Source organism: Meleagris gallopavo, chromosome 8 (assembly GCF_905368555.1).
Source record: "Meleagris gallopavo chromosome 8, MGAL_WU_HG_1.1, whole genome shotgun sequence".
Classification (NCBI taxonomy): domain Eukaryota; kingdom Metazoa; phylum Chordata; class Aves; order Galliformes; family Phasianidae; genus Meleagris; species Meleagris gallopavo.
Window position 1 is genome coordinate 34,622,085 of NC_139411.1, and position 14,999 is coordinate 34,637,083.

General features: G+C 51.0%; 2 protein-coding genes across 6 annotated transcripts in view; one reads left to right on the forward strand and one right to left on the reverse strand.

Moving 5' to 3' along the window:
- Positions 1 to 6,821, forward strand: part of INPP5A (inositol polyphosphate-5-phosphatase A) — a 252,334-nt gene extending 245,513 nt beyond the window's left edge. For 2 of the 4 annotated variants that reach the window (XM_085229728.1, XM_085229726.1), the window contains exons 14-15: positions 3,739 to 3,807; positions 5,236 to 6,821. In XM_085229728.1, the coding sequence (XP_085085854.1) occupies positions 3,739 to 3,807; positions 5,236 to 5,451 (285 nt within the window). In that variant the 3' untranslated portion in view covers positions 5,452 to 6,821. Of the gene's footprint in view, positions 1 to 3,738; positions 3,808 to 5,047; positions 5,136 to 5,235 lie in introns of all 4 variants that reach the window. The other 2 variants (XM_085229730.1, XM_085229729.1) reach the window with 2 other exon arrangements.
- A 2,008-nt stretch (positions 6,822 to 8,829) lies between these two features.
- Positions 8,830 to 11,308, reverse strand: NKX6-2 (NK6 homeobox 2). 2 transcript variants are annotated; one of them, XM_085229731.1, is made up of 3 exons: positions 10,529 to 11,308; positions 10,106 to 10,278; positions 8,830 to 9,593 (listed from the first exon to the last, which is right to left on the reverse strand). In XM_085229731.1, the coding sequence occupies exons 1-3, from the start codon at positions 10,941 to 10,943 to the stop codon at positions 9,345 to 9,347; spliced, it is 837 nt and encodes a 278-aa protein (XP_085085857.1). In that variant the 5' UTR covers positions 10,944 to 11,308; the 3' UTR covers positions 8,830 to 9,344. The 2 variants fall into 2 exon arrangements, with proteins under 2 accessions (XP_085085857.1, XP_085085858.1); XM_085229732.1 differs by having other exon boundaries at positions 9,342 to 9,593; positions 10,106 to 10,273.
- Between the last annotated feature and the right edge of the window lie 3,691 nt (positions 11,309 to 14,999).

Sequence of the window (14,999 nt, forward strand, 5' to 3'; positions counted from 1 at the left end):
GCTCCTGAGTTGAAGCGTAGTAGATATGGATTCCCTCTGTTGTTGATAATGAGAACTGCATTTCTCAAGAACGTGTCTGGCCCTGTATGGGTCAAATCTTCTGTCACTGTCCAAGGAAGACAGCCTACAGCAGACAGACTCCTAACTCTGGTGCACCAATTAAGTTGGTGTAAATTTAGACATTCTCTTAGAGTTTTAGAAATATTACTTTGCAGCATTTTTAGAATATACCGTTCCTCCTAGGATTTCTAGTGCCTAGAGGTTAGATAAGCTTAGTGATGCTCTATTCAAGGCTAAATGACCTAATTGTAGTTCAGGAGGAGCCTTCCAGTTCTCTTGTTTTGTCTCTTTCCCTGACTTTGCTCTGCTCTCCTATTTTCCGTAGTGACACAGAACCAGATGAGCTGGTTACATGTGCCAACATGCGCTGCTTCTGCTTTTTCCTGTGTGTTTGGTCATGGCAGGAACATGGGGATCTGTTCTGTTGTGCTGTCAGTTCCTAAAAGACCCCAAACCCATCAGGAAATCAGTGCATGAGGAGATCTCAGCCACGGCTTTCTGCTCTGTGCGAGCAGTGGCCATGACTGCCGTGCAGAAAGGACCGTGCTGTGACTTTTCAGCCCTGCTGCACTGAGGCTGCTTTGCTGACCAGATTGTTTGACTGTCGCATGCATAACAGTCTTACAAATGCCATATTGCCCAAAGTCATCTGTCTATCTGTATTTTTCTCTATAACCAGTACAGTTTAACAGGAAGTAATCTTTGCATATAGATCTTTTTTTCTTCCATTTAAAGTAATGAAACCCTTGAAGCTTGGTCCCCTGAAGTTTATAACCCTCCTGTTCTCTCTCCCATCAGGGCTATTTACCTCATGATTAGACTGTTTGCTTTGCAGTATATAACTCACTGAAAGGCCGAGAACATTTTTATGTAGCTACTCACATTTCAGTCCAGCATACTTCCTCACACATTTTAATGCACGTGTCTGCATGATATCTTGAAGCTTCACCTAAAATTTTAGACAATGAGTGTATTATGGAACTTAATAAAAAAACATTATCAAGCCAAGAGGAATATAGGTTTTGTAGTAAGAACAGTAATGTCAGAATCAATGTCATTCAATCTTCTAGGGAACTAGAATAGGAAAAATTGAGGCTCTACCCAAAATATTACAGATAGCGCCTGGCGCCCCTGGAATTCCTCAAGAACAAAGGATTAAAACCATGGAAAGAGTGGCCAATGAGGCAAGATTTTTTTTTAAACTATGAATAAGGAGATAGAAGTGTACACAAAGGCTTGAAGAGTGTAAACAGTACAGAGGGAAAGGAATTCTTTCAGATTATCTGGGGGGTATAACTTGGATATAATGGGAGAAAATTAAACAAAAGAAAACAAAGGTAGAGCGTTAAAGAAGTTAGTAGCTGTGAGGTCAGTTAGCCAGTTTTTGGTCTCAGTGGAGCAGAAATGCAGTCAGCTGGATCCTTCAGAGCTTACGTTTTAAAACTGCATGCTGTGTTTTTACTGCAGTTTGGTACTTCCAAAGCAGGAGCGTGCCGTCTGGGACACTTCCAGAAACGTGTGTGCAAAACTACAAATATGAAGGAAGCCAAACAGGCATGGGTGTGTAACTCTGTGAGCTGATACCGAGGAAGGAGTTAGCTTATCTGGCTCAAAAATAAACCATAATTGTGGCTCATAAAATTTATTGAATATATTAAATGGAAAAGAACCGATAGAGGAAAGAGCGAAATGGCGGCGCTCATTTCTGTGGTTTTGTGCAGCCATCAGTATTTGCTTTGCCACTGAGAATGTATTTCACTGCAGAACCTTACGCTTTGAAGTTTAGGAAGGAACTTAAGAAACAAAAAGCAAATTTTAATTAACTAATTACAGCATAATAAATCCTTACAATTTAAATGTATATCAGTTTTAAAATATTTTTGGTGTGTTCCAATTAGCGATTGGAAATTCTTATGAGGGTAACTGTTTTGTGGTATTAATTCTTATAGGCAAATGAAGAGTTTATTTTTCTGCCTTGGCAGATCTGTATTTTATTTCAAACAGAAATTGTAAAGCTGCCTTTTAACCCTATGTAAAGAAAGAACATTATGCACAAATTGCCACGCTGTACAGTGGGCTCTGCTACACAGTAGGCATTACAGATTGTACAGACATGGGGCTGTGAACAGCTTTCATGCAACATCATCTATCATGCTATGGTCGGTTACCTCACCATCATGTTATTTTATGCCTCCTGAGCCCTAAAACACCAAAGGTTGCCCACTGCTAGGGAGCTGCGCTGACGCCTGATAGCATGAAGTAATGAATGCTCAGCCAAGTGTATATTGTTTCTGCTTGTGCACCGCTGTAATTTGTTTATCTGTCCAAAGATTATGCAGTTGAAAATCCACAATTTTATGCTGCCTTTGTAAATTATCAAGTCGCTTTTGATGAATGTATCCCCACTTCCGATGCTAGTGGCATTATGATCTTGAAATATTGGAAAGGGCTCATGCATACAATGCAGAAGGTTATGTTTTTATATTTTTGGCAGGCAACCGTGCTATAAAGTAAATCTGACCTTAAGCTTCCTTACTGCATTAAAGATAATTCAGTTTTAACTTTATAGTCCAAAATGCTGGTGTTTATAGAACGCTACTGCCCAGTCAGACCTGACTGATTACAGATGAGAAAGTCTTGACCGTTTCATACTAAATGAATTAGTATTGCCAGCTTGTTTAAAGAACGTCATCTGTGATTGTATGAGAGACTTCAGAGTGTGCAGATTGCAGACTGAATTAGCTGGTAGAAAATGTTCAGCATAATAAGAAATTACCTTGTATGGCAATGTTTGTGTTTATTCCTGAAGTACTTTGCTGGAGAAACAAAACATTCTGAAAATTATATTGTTTTGCGAATGGCTGAAAGACGAATGCATTTTATGACCCGTGAAAGTACGAATGCTAAAGAAGTCAGCGTGTGAGTGTGTAAGGATTCAGCACAGAACAAAATGAAAGCAATTCATAATGCAGATTGGAGGAATGTCATATTTCATTTCCTGCTGATTTTCCCAAAATCACTTAATGCTTTTTTCAAAGGAAGGAATGTATACCGTGGAACTGATAGAAGATTGTATTCCTAAAGTGTAAATGATTTGTATCTCTGAACATTTAAAATCAACTGTGTGAGGAAATAAACTCATCCCATGAGGTGACGTGGATTGCTTGGAATTCAAAGAGCAACAGATAGATATCCTACCCAACTGCTTGCAGTTGTGTGCTGCTCTTAAAAGGAACTGGGCAGTGCAGTGGGCTGCGTTCCGCAGGCACAAGGTTTGAATGCAAACCTAAGGAAAGATTAACTTAATCTATCCAAATGTTAGTCTCTAGCTTTTCTTAAGGCCCCAGAAGCAAGGAGTGGGCACTGTGATTTCATGAGTTAATTTATGTGTACAGATGGCTGCAGTCAGTACTGAACGTAAAGATACTTTCTGCACAGTCTCTCTCTGGAAAAGCCGAGAAAAGGTGTGTTGCTGTATGAACATCACCTGTTCTGTGACTCTGTCCCCTAATCGTGTGACTCCATAAAGCCTCCTCATTCAGAAACCATTCTGAATTATTGGTAGTACCCCATTCCCATATTTCTGTTTCTATAAACTGGAGGACAGCTGAACTGACGGCTCTTGTTTATTCTTGTTGGTGGTTTTGTTGTTGTTTGTTTGTTTGTTTTTTAAACTAGTCAGAAAATGATGAGAAGATTGTAATATATGACCACATTGGGCCAAACGTCTGCATGGGGGATCACAAGGTAAATAAACAAAACTTTTTGTTGTTCTGTTTTCTTTTTTTATTAGGGAGGGGAATGTGTGCGGTAGTTTCTTTTAATTTTACGTGTAAGTCAGTAATTCTTCAACTTCGTGATTTGAATTGGAAGCTGTGGGATTATTTTAAAGTTGAATTCAGCCAAAATTAGCAAATGAAGCAGATACTTGTATGGAACCAAACAAGGAGGAGGATGGTGTATGCTGAATAGAAAATATGATACTATACAAAATGAGTAAGGAACCGACCTGTGCATACTTACAACTAGCCATGTAGAACATAATTTTTTTCTTTGGGTTATCAAAAATGCTTCCGAAACATCATTTAATTTAATGTGGAACCCAGCACATTAGATCTGTATTTAAGCAACATGTAAGAAAAAGAATACTGAATTCTATAGTACGTAGCAGTTGTTTCAGCGGAGAAAAAGAAAGGGATTTTACAGACAGCTCTGCTGAGGATATCAGAGGAAAAGCTGAGGCAGAAATGCAGAAAAATGGAGTGTTTGCTCTCCTTGAAGTGCCAGGTCAGGGAGTGGGAGGGGACTTCTGATGGCAGCTGCAGAATTTCGCGTTTGAGTACCTTCAGAAAAAGCCAGCTTGGAACTTGCTCAGCTCACAGCTGTGCAACAGTGATGGTATATCTGTCCTAGAGGTGGTGTAACAGCTCCTGACTGGTCATTCTGTGATAGGCAGTGGGTGAATACATGCGTGTATGCATGTATACGGATAAATCCAAATTGATAACTGTGTACTTGCTGCCGTGGTCAGTGTTCTTCTGAGACAGAGCACTTTTTTCCTAAGACCACACTTAAGGAACATGTGATCCCAATGTAAGATGCAGAGGCTTACTGCTTCTGCAGCAAATTAAAAGTTTGGTGTGTCAGTGGCTGGCAGGCGCTGCAGAAGCGATCGTATTTGTTTCTTCTGTCACTGATGCACTGAACATGGATTTTCGTTCAGCGTGGTACGCTCAGCTGAGCTGATCCTGTGATAGATTGGAGGTGCGTGGGAAGCTCTACCTGCAGGATTCAGTGGGAAACGGTCCCTTGGATTTCAGTGGGAGCAGAGAGCTGCAATAGCTCTCGTGCTTTTTGTCGTTCAGTTAATCCAAGAAATCGTTGCACCGCTTTGTTTCCAGTTGTAGGGTTGTTCTTGTGTGTTTATTACTGTTTGAAAACGAAAGATTTCCATTGTGTAACTCCTGTTTCTCCTGACTTGCTGCAGCCTGTGTTCCTGTCCTTTCGAATAGCTGCTGGGGCAGGTAAACCTATTGCAAATGTGCACAAGTGTTGTGTCGTGCAGTGATGTGGTGGTAAATATCATTTTTTTTTTCCTTTACGTTTATATTTTCTACATCATTGCCCCTGTGTTTATTTTTCTTTTTTTTTTTTTTAATGCCAATTCTGCAACAGGAAAAAGATGCCTTCGGAACGAGAAGATTTTCCATGAAACAACACTGTAGCGAGGAGGGGAGGAATGGCAGCATCCAGAAATACATAATCGTAACAGCCGTATCGATACGTCCTGAGTGCCACATTCTTAGACTGCTGATCGTACACTATGCTTCAGCATCTGGACTCTGTTCGAGAAAAGCCTCACATACCTCACTGTCTTGTATGTTCATGTGACATCAAGTAGAAACGTGGAATTATTTTTTATATATATATATGTCACGATTCTGTTGCCAAAACTCTAAATAGACAGCAGAGATGTTATGTATTTTAGACTTCACAACCTTCAACTTTTAGTAAGTGTTTGTCGATGATGTGGAAAAGTTATTTCGACATATTATAAACTTTTATAGGTGTCATGCCTGACATTATATTATCTTTACCACTTTGGGGTTTTGTACATTGGATTGTATAGATGGAGATATCGATGGTTTTAAATGGTATTTTCTTTGTCGACCAAGGCTTATGGTTTGTGTTTTAGTTTTAGTGTTTTGTTTTTCATTTTTATAATTCTTTTCTCAAGTTATTTACTATACTGCCATGTTTCATGGTTTTTGAATCACACAGCAGCTGCTTTCTATACATACATATGTGTGTGTATATATATGTATGTATGTGTATATATACACAGATATATAAATAATTTATAAACCTGACCAAAACTTATGCTAAATATACTTTCGGATATGAATGCTTGAGAGTGCCATATCAGCAGTAGTGTTGGAGCCGTAGCAGGTTTAGTTAGTGTACATCAACAACCGACATTTATATAATAAATAATATATAGCAGTGCCATCCTCGATACAGATATATAGCATACTCTATAGTACATATATTAGCAGTTTCACTTTGTTGCTCCTATAATCCCTTCTTTCTATGTACTATTAAGGATTGAATGTGAAGTTCTTAGCTAGGTTTGGGTGTAACTTTCCAGAATTTTGTAAACTGTTTTTGTCTGTCCTTTGTTACTGTTTTATGGTGCCAAGTATTCTGTATTAAAACAACAACAATACGGGAGGAGAAAGTAATGGTCTGCTTCAGGTAGCAACTCTGTTGGACGCTGACTGTATACATACAGTGCTAAAGGAAGGAGAAAGGACCGTGACTTGCCCTGGGTGGTAGCTCAGTGCAGCTGTCGGTATCATCCTGTTAGTAACATTTTTCTCCCTCCGCTAAATACAACATTAAAAGGTGATTAGGGAGTCTGTTGATGAAACACAAATGTATGTTTTATTGATTTAATTTAGAACACTACAGAGTTCATGGACTGCGTGATGGCATTAGATTTATGCTGGATTTTGGTATAAATCACTACCATTGAAATGATTTGGTGTCTGCTTGCAGAATGTTTTCTCAACAGTTCAATCTGTACTGTTCCTACTGAGTACTGCTGCCCAAAGGGTGTCTGCAGCTCTGTATTGTTACTGTGCCATGTTGCATTATAACCACACCGTAATTCTATTTAAGCAAACTCAACTCATGGTAACTTTGAAGGCCTTTAGAAATGAGTACTCTGGTTCTCAAGCAATAAAACTGATCATGGTGAACGTTCGTGTGTCTCTCCTTTTAATGCAGGCATCACAGATTGCAGGGAAATGATGGAATTGTCAGATTTCATACTAATGAGTTACCTTTTAATCTCCTGCCAGTTAACGGGGTCGTTTTTTAGTGAAAACCCATGTAAGAGAACATACTTTTGGTGTTAATCAAAACATAATGCAAACTGAGAAAAAGGCATTGAGTGCTCTGTATTAGAGTGTTCACATACGGAGACGTACGGCTTTATGAGCTATTGATGAGATGCCAGTCTCCGTAGCTCAATAAATATGCCACCTTAAAGTGCCTCGTGATTATCTCTGGGTTTGGGGGGGGAAAAAAAAAAAAAAAAAAAAAAGACTGCCTTCGAACTCAGACTGAAACCTCACTGATGGATAAATTCAGCAGAGCTATAAACTGCGAAGCCGTAAATAGTCCCAACCCATCCGCAGCAGTCAGTAGCACGGTGACCCGGCACGGTAACCTGTGGAGTTGAAAGAGTCTCAAATTTAACGCGCGTAAATTCATAAAATGCAAATTTGACATTAAAAACAAACAAAAAATAGTAATTAAAAAAAAAAGGCACAGTCTGCGGGGCCGTCGGGTCTCCGTCCCGGCGCGCGTCCCACACCGAGCGGAGCCCTTCGGCTGAGCGGCTCGGACCGCTCCGCTGCCGCTCCCCGCGCAGAGCCCCGATCGACTCGGGCGCGGAGCAGCGGCCCGCTCCCATCGCAGCCGCCGGGGCGTCCCGGGACGGAGCGCCGCGGTCCCGCGTTCCCCGTTCTGTGAAAGGCGCGCACCGCCGATGCAGATCGTCGCGTTCCGTGAGGCGCGTTTCGTTTTAGGGAATAAGGAGCGGTAACGGGCATAACTGTTCCCCGCTTTCGGGGTGGGTGTTTTCGATCGTGCCGATCTCCACCGAGAGTCGGGCAGCCGCGGCGCCGGCGCCGTGTGTCGGTGACCAGAACAGAAGCGGTGATTAATTTCTAAATCTGATCGACTCCGTCCGTAGGGCGGCACGGCGCGGTCCCGCGGATCCCGGCGGCAGTGAGGCAGAACGCGGACCCCGCTGCCCTGCGCTGCGGCTGCCGGGCGGGAGACGCTCTGCCCGTCCCTGAGAAAAGCGCTGCGCAGCGGACAGCGCGGGGCGGCTCCGCGGGGCTGCTTCTGCTCCGCATCTCGGGAGCGCCGCACAGCTCTGCGGGAGGCGGCCCGCAGCTCGGGCACCGCCTCGGGCTGCCACGCAGCAGCTGAGGCAGAAATCGCGTCTCGTTCGTTTAAAAAGTAGTCGAACCGAAGCAGCCCGACCGCGAAGCTGCCTCGCGGCCGCCCGGCCTCAAACACACTCGAGAACAGCGGAGCGCCGGGCGGCTGCGAGGCCTCCGAATTACGTCGGGCTGACGGTGCGGCGGTCCCGAGCCGCGGATACGGGCGCTGCGGGCCGAGGCTCGCGGTGGAGGAGATGGCGCTGGCGATGGTCCCCGCCGCGCTCGAGGCGGTTTTGCCCTCGGGGGCCGCACTGCAGCCGCCGTCCGGGCTCCGCCTTCCGCTCCCCGCGGCAAACGCCGCAGCTGCCGCGGCCGTCTGACCGCTTTTCCGTACCGGTGCAGTTTGACCCTCGATCCCGAGTGTCACGGTGCACTCTTAGACCCACGCACATCCCGTACGTTCCCGCTGCGGAGACGGTGCGGCCACTGCACGCGGGAATCCCACGCGGTACCGAACGCCGCTCCCGGACTCGACCTTCCCGGCTCAGCCCCGGCCCCGCCGCGCCAAATCCGTCCCGGAGCGCTGCTGCCCGATCCCCTCCCGCGGAGTGCCACGGGATCGGAGCCGGCAGAGTCTCCCCGACGGCGGTCCTTTGGCACTACGGCCCCGGAGCGGTGCGGCAGCCCGGCCCCGAGCTCCCCCGCCCCGCTTCCAGCTGCGATTCCCGCAGCACGGAGGTGCGGCCCCTCCGGCCCGGGCTGAGTGAAAAGCGGCACCACCGTGGAAAGCGCGCTGAAGGCAAAGCGTGTTAAATAATTTATTGATTTATACGAAGTCTTTCCAACCCGTGTGGAGACGACAGCATTAATCCAATTTAAAATCAGGTGTCCTTTTTTTTTTTTTCTCTCGCTTTTTTTTTTTTCCTCCCCTCTTTTGATATTATTAAGCATAAAATCCGGAGGCAGAAGAAATCAAACCGCCAAACCCCTGAGCAGAGGGAGGGAGTGAAAGAAAACGCCGTTTTTACACTAGAAATATACATCACAAAATCTGAAGTTCACTATGTACAAAGTGGCCGCACTGGGGTTTTGTGCTCCATACAAAACGTTCACAAACGCTGATTGTTAGGAGCAGGAATTGGCTGAAAGAGAGAGGAGCGAACCTGAAAGGGACATGAAAGGAAAACCAAGAAGTCGTAAAGATTCCTCTGAAATTTACATCGATGAGAAAGAAAATAATTTCATAACTTATTCTGTAAAAAATATATACATTTCACATACATCTCGGGCTGTACAATACACCACTTCAACATCCAGCCGCACCACTCACAACGTGTCCGAGCTGGTGCTGCAGGGGCTGACGAGGGCGAGGTTCGTGGATTTGTGCTTTTTCAATAGCCTCGTGATTTTCTCATCGTCTGAGTTGGGGTCCAGGGGTTTGTTGTATTCGTCATCGTCCTCATTGTCCGAGCTCTCCTTCAGCTTCTCCGTCTCGGAGTCGTGCTTCTTCTTCGCCGAGGCCATCTCTGCCGCGTGCCGCTTCCGCCACTTGGTCCGTCTGTTCTGGAACCACACCTGGCCCCGAGAGGAGCGCTCAGCTCGGCCGGCCCCGCGCCTCTCCCGCCCCGCCCCGGCACCGCGGGGGTTTGCGGCCACACGCGGGGGTCACTCGCCCAGGCCCCGCGGAGCGGTCACTGCTGCAAACGAAGCAGCGCGGCGCCGGCAGCGGCACGGCCACGGGCAGAGCTCGTCCGCGCCTCGGGGCTCCCAACACCGCTGCCGAAACACCGCGCGGCTCCGCACTGAGCGGTGCCGGGCAGCGGCCGCCGGAGCAGCCTTCTGCGAGCAGCGCCTACGGGACCGCTGAGCGATGGATTCATATAGGGAATTTTTTTTAATCGTTTGCAGCATAGTGAGCTTTAAGCACGAAGTAAGTTACGTAGAAACTAAACTAAAAAAAAAAAACACTATTCAGTATCCAAATGATGTGATTTAAATTATCATCGACTTAAGAAAAAAAAATAAAAATGCCCCGTGTGGCAGCGGCACGGTTCTGAGTGCAAAAGAGAGCGGACGGCGGGACCTACCTTCACCTGGCTCTCTGTCATCCCCAGCGAATAAGCGAGCCGCGCTCGCTCGGGCCCTGCCAGGTACTTCGTCTGCTCGAAGGTTTTCTCCAGAGCAAAAATCTGCTGCCCCGAGAAAGTCGGGCGCGAGTGCTTCTTCTTCCCGTCCTTGTCCAAAACCATTCCCGTCTGAGCTGGAAACGGAGGAAAAACAGCTCAGTCAGGAGGGGTTCGCGGTCGCCGCGCCCGACGCGGGGTGGGGCGGCTGAGGAGGGGGATCGGGTCCGTCCCGAGGCTCCGCCGCTCCGGAGCGGACACGGTGCGGAGCCACCTCCGCGTTCCGCGGGTTCCAGCTGTCCGCGCCGCCCCCCGCTCGCCCTCCGCGGCCCGGGGAGGGGGAAAGGGGGAGGCACTGCCAGGCGCGCCCCGCAGCGTCGCACTTACCGGGACAGGTGAGGCGCGGGTCCCGCCACGGAGAGCCCTGCACCACTCCCGGCCAGAAGATAGGCGGCCGCCCCGGCAGCTCCGCCAGCGGCTTCGGGTACCGGGAGACGGCGGCGGGGCCGAAGTACACCCCGGCCGAGGCGGCCAGGCCGTTGATGCGGGGCAGCCCGCCCAGCAGGTTGCCGGCGGCGCCCACAGGCCGCCCCAGGATGTCGCTGATGCCGTGCGGCGTCCCCAGGGGCAGCTGCGTGTTGAGGCCGCCCAGGGCCGGCGTCTTGAAGCCGGAGGGATTCTGCAGGGCGTAGGGGAACAGAGAGCTCTTCATCTCGGCCATGTTGTGCAGCGCGGCCAGCGGCGTGCTGCCCAGCACGAACGCGCTCTGCCGGTTAGCATCCATCTGCCCCACCGCTAACATTGGCGGTCATCCACGGACGCCGGTCCTGCTCCGAGCGGGGCGAAGCTCGCGGAACGGCCCCGCGCGAGGAGCGCCGGCGCGGTTCTCTCTCCGCTCTTGGGTCGCGAGCAGCGGCCGCCGGTAAAGTTTGCTAGGAGCGAAACAACCTCGGCGCCGCTCCGCCCGCTCCGTTCTCGGCACCGAGCTCCGACGGCGCGGCGGGAGGAGAGAAGCGGCACCACTGGAGCGGTGCACGGAGCGCGCCACGTCCCGGCTGCCTGCGGCCCTACGCCGCGCGGGGCTCCAGTGGGTGCCGCACGATCGGCTCCGCGCCTTCGCCCGCGCGTCCGAGGCCGCGCCGCGCCCGGGGCGCAGATAACCGCGCGGGCACCTGCGAGCCGCGCGCCTATTGGGCGGCCGCCACCCCGCGCTGCCGCCGCGGCCCAATCGGAGGGCGGAGAGCTCTTTTACCGCGACACGTCACGGCGCGCCGGACGGGCGGGCCCTGGAGCCGAGGGAGCGCGCGGGGGGCGTCTGCTGTCCGCTCCGCCCCGCGGCCCCGTGCCGTCCGCAGGGATCCGCCTTGGCGCGGAGCGGCCGGGCCTCGGGGGCTGCTTCCGCTCGACCGGCGTGGGGCCGCGGAACGGAGTGGGGGTATCGTCGATCCCCGTCTCCCGGTGATACTCGGCTCTGCCTTCGTCGCCGTGGTGCTTGTCGGGACCCTCGCGGGACCGTAAGTGGCGGCAGCGGCGGCTCTGGTCGTGCCCGACACCGCTGCGGGAACGGCGGTACCTCCTGAGCGGAACGGCCGCCGCCGATGGCGCCGCCCCGAGCCGTTCCGGACTGAACTGCACGCACCGTCCGGGAAAGAAGGTATCGGATATGAGACTGACCGAAAACAATTCTGGAAGCAGGTTCGTGACGCGCTCTTTGCCTTACAAGTACCTTTTTCCGTGTTTTGATGCATCGCTAATATAGGATAATCGCTAACTGATGAACGAGTGGGGAATTAGTATTTGTCGAAGTGTTCGCAGTGACCGAGAGCGGAACGGTTTCGATGGGCACGGTGCTCGGATGTGGCCGTGTCCGCTCTCGAACCTCCTTCGGGTGTTCAACCCGATGCCGCCGCATTCGTGCCGCCGAAGCGCATTCGGGACGGAACCGTCCGAGCTCGAGCCGCGCTCTGTGTTTGGGCGCTCAGGTGAGAAACGACGCAGCAGAGCGGCTCGTTGTGTGCGTCCTCGTTGAGGCGTAACGTACGCACGTGGGGTTAGCAACGGTCCTGCTCCAAAGGACGTTCAATAAACCACTTCGTTGCTGCTTTACGTTTTCTGTTGGGACCACCAACAGAGAGAGCAGGGAGGGCTGCGCCGGGTTTTCCCCCCAGTATTACGGGCGCGACGGGCGGTGCGGTTGTCCCGGCGGGCGCGGGGCTGTGGGAGGTGGCACCGCGCGTCTCCTCTCTCCTGTGTGACGGCGCTGTCGGGATCGTCCCCCGCCAGGACTCCGTTTCTTTGCACGGACCGAAGGCCGAGGTAGGAGAGCGGCAGCCGCCAACCCCCGCCGTGCGGAGGTGCAGAGGCCCCGACGGGGCGGTGCGCGGCCGATCTGGACGGTACGGGATTCTTTCTCAGTCGGCCCGTCGCTTTCGCGGAGGTTTCCCGTGTCCGCTCCCCAAATCGCCCACCTCCCCCCCAAACTCTGGACGTTTTCTCGCGGGTCGCACCCCGCAGGCACTGTATGCACCCTGTGCTCTGCGAGTCCCTCGGGCAGTCTCGAGGCTCTACTCCCGCTCTCGGTCTCTGGGTCACGTAACCTCTCCAGCATTCAGCCCCTCGTACTCGCCCTAAAACTGCGCGGTGGGGTGGGCCAGCAATTCATGCCACCGATGGCAGTTGTTACGAATTAACTGTTCCTGTTTGTTCCTGTTCCGTGACTTCCCTGCAATCTAAGACACCATTTTTTTCCACTTGTGGAAGTACGTGCGGTTATCTCCGCAGAACTCCCGAACTCGTTCGCTGCCTTTCCTTACGGCCTTCCGAGGGCGCGGGGCGCAGAAGGAGCCACCCATTGACCTCCGTGGGACTATGAGCGGCACCTCCGGTCCCCCTCCCCGGCACCGGCCCCGGCCGCTTCTCTCCGCCTCGGGGCTGCGCACTGCGCCGGTCCCGAGCGCTCCGTGCGTTTCCGGCGCGCTGCCGGGGCCGCCCGGTGTGGGCGGCATCGCCGCGGTGATGGCTTTGGCAGAGGAGATCCGAAATGGGAACCAAGCGGTCTGAGACGTTTCTATTAAGACGTAAATTCAGTGCTGCTAAGGTCCCGAACTGGTTAACGCGAGAACGCTGGCGCCCCGACGCACAGATGTGCGCGTTGACGCGTGGCCGCTCCCCGGAGAGCGTCACGCGTGGGCCCGGCAGCGCCGGCCGGGGGGCACAGCCGCTCCGCGTCCCGCGCCCCACGGCGCGTGCTGGCGGCGCCCCCTGGCGGCTCTCGGTCGGGTCGCGGCTCCTCTCGGGGCGGGGAGCGGCGGCAGCTGGCGGTGTCACGGGGTGCCGGGCTCGGCGCTGAGGCTCCGCGTGTTCCCCCGGAGCGGCCCCACGGCACAGCGTGGCGGCGGGACGCGGAGAGCGCCGTTCAGACAACGATGTCCTCTTACTGGGCTCTTCTTGATAATGAAGTCAGCACCTTGTGTGCACGTGTGGGCGTAGTTCTGTGCTGGAGTTGTGAGTACCCTTTATTACAGCTGGACACGTAGCAAAACTGAGGTTGGTAACATGAAGTTTGTCTGAGACTTATACATCCCTGCACGTTCAGAGTGAATATTATTAAATACCACAGCACGGATACCTTAAGACAAGCTCTGTTTAACCCTTCTGTGCTTCTATTTGCCATGCATGCATTGCAGTACCTTTTCTTGTATATTTTGTGCAGCTGAAAATGTCTGAAAGGGTGTGAGAGTACTGCTATGAACAGAATAACCTGTGTTTTGCATTCACTGGGTGCAAATGCTTGTTGTCTCTCTCGCTTTATGGACTCTGTAACAAGTCTACGGTGCATGGAAGCATTTCCTACTCTGCTGGTTGTTATCCCAAAGTGCAGGTGTGAATCTTCACATCCAAACAATGATCAGGGAAGGGTGAACTGAGGGCAGCACTCCACGCAGATGTACTTTGCTGAATTATTCTACTGGTTATGGCAAACGTAGGAGCAAGGGAGAAAGGCTCTTGGTTCACGTAACTATTTAGAGAATTGGTGACAGAGAGCAGAAAACCCACTCTGAGTCTCTAACCATGCTGCCTGCCCACATTCCTCATGCTGTGGTACTGCTTCATTGCAGCATCCCTGTGGAAGTTCCCTATGTTTAGAAATGGGAAGTGCTTGGGGGTAGTAATGCAGTCATGAAAAAACAAAGCCATTTTGAGGTGATTGGTGGTAACCAACGTGGCTTCAGCAAGGGCAAGTCATGTCCTTTCGGTGGCCTTTTATGATGGAATTACAGCCTCAGTGGATCAAGGAAGAGCGACTGACCTCATATACCTGGACTCGTGCAAAGTGTTTGACACTGTCCTGCATGACATCCTGGCCACCAAACTGGAGAAAAATAGATTTGATGGATGGACCACTTGCTGGGTAAGGAATTGGCTGGACTGTCACACTCAGAGAGTTGTGGTCAGCAGCTCATTGTCCAAGAGGAGAGCGGTGATGAGTGGCATTCCTGATTGTTATTTAATGTCTTTGTAGGGGATGTGGCAGTGGGATCGCGTGCACCCTCAGCAAGCTTGTAGACGATGCCAAGCTGAATGGTGCAGCTGACATGCTAGAGGGAAGGGATGCCATCCAGAGAGACCTGAGCAGGCTCGAGAGGTGGGCCCATGCCAACCTCATGGAGTTCAGCAAGGCCAAGTGCAAGATCCTGCACCTGGGGCAATCCCAAGCACAGATACAGGCTGGGCAGAGAACGGCTTGAGAGCAGCCCTGAGGAGAAGGATTTGGGAGCGTCAATTGATTAAACTGCAGCACGTGTGCCAGCAGTGTGCTCTCACAGCCCAGAAGGCCGAGTGCATCCTGGGCTGCATC

Excerpts from the sequence above, each read along its gene's own strand:
- NKX6-2 (XM_085229731.1), bottom strand. The coding sequence starts at position 10,943 with ATGTTAGCGGTGGGGCAGATGGATGCTAACCGGCAGAGCGCGTTCGTG. Across the intron at positions 10,279-10,528 it reads CCCGCGCCTCACCTGTCCCG|CTCAGACGGGAATGGTTTTG; the intron begins GTAAGTGCGACG and ends CTCCGTTTCCAG. Across the intron at positions 9,594-10,105 it reads TGACAGAGAGCCAGGTGAAG|GTGTGGTTCCAGAACAGACG; the intron begins GTAGGTCCCGCC and ends TCTCGGGGCCAG.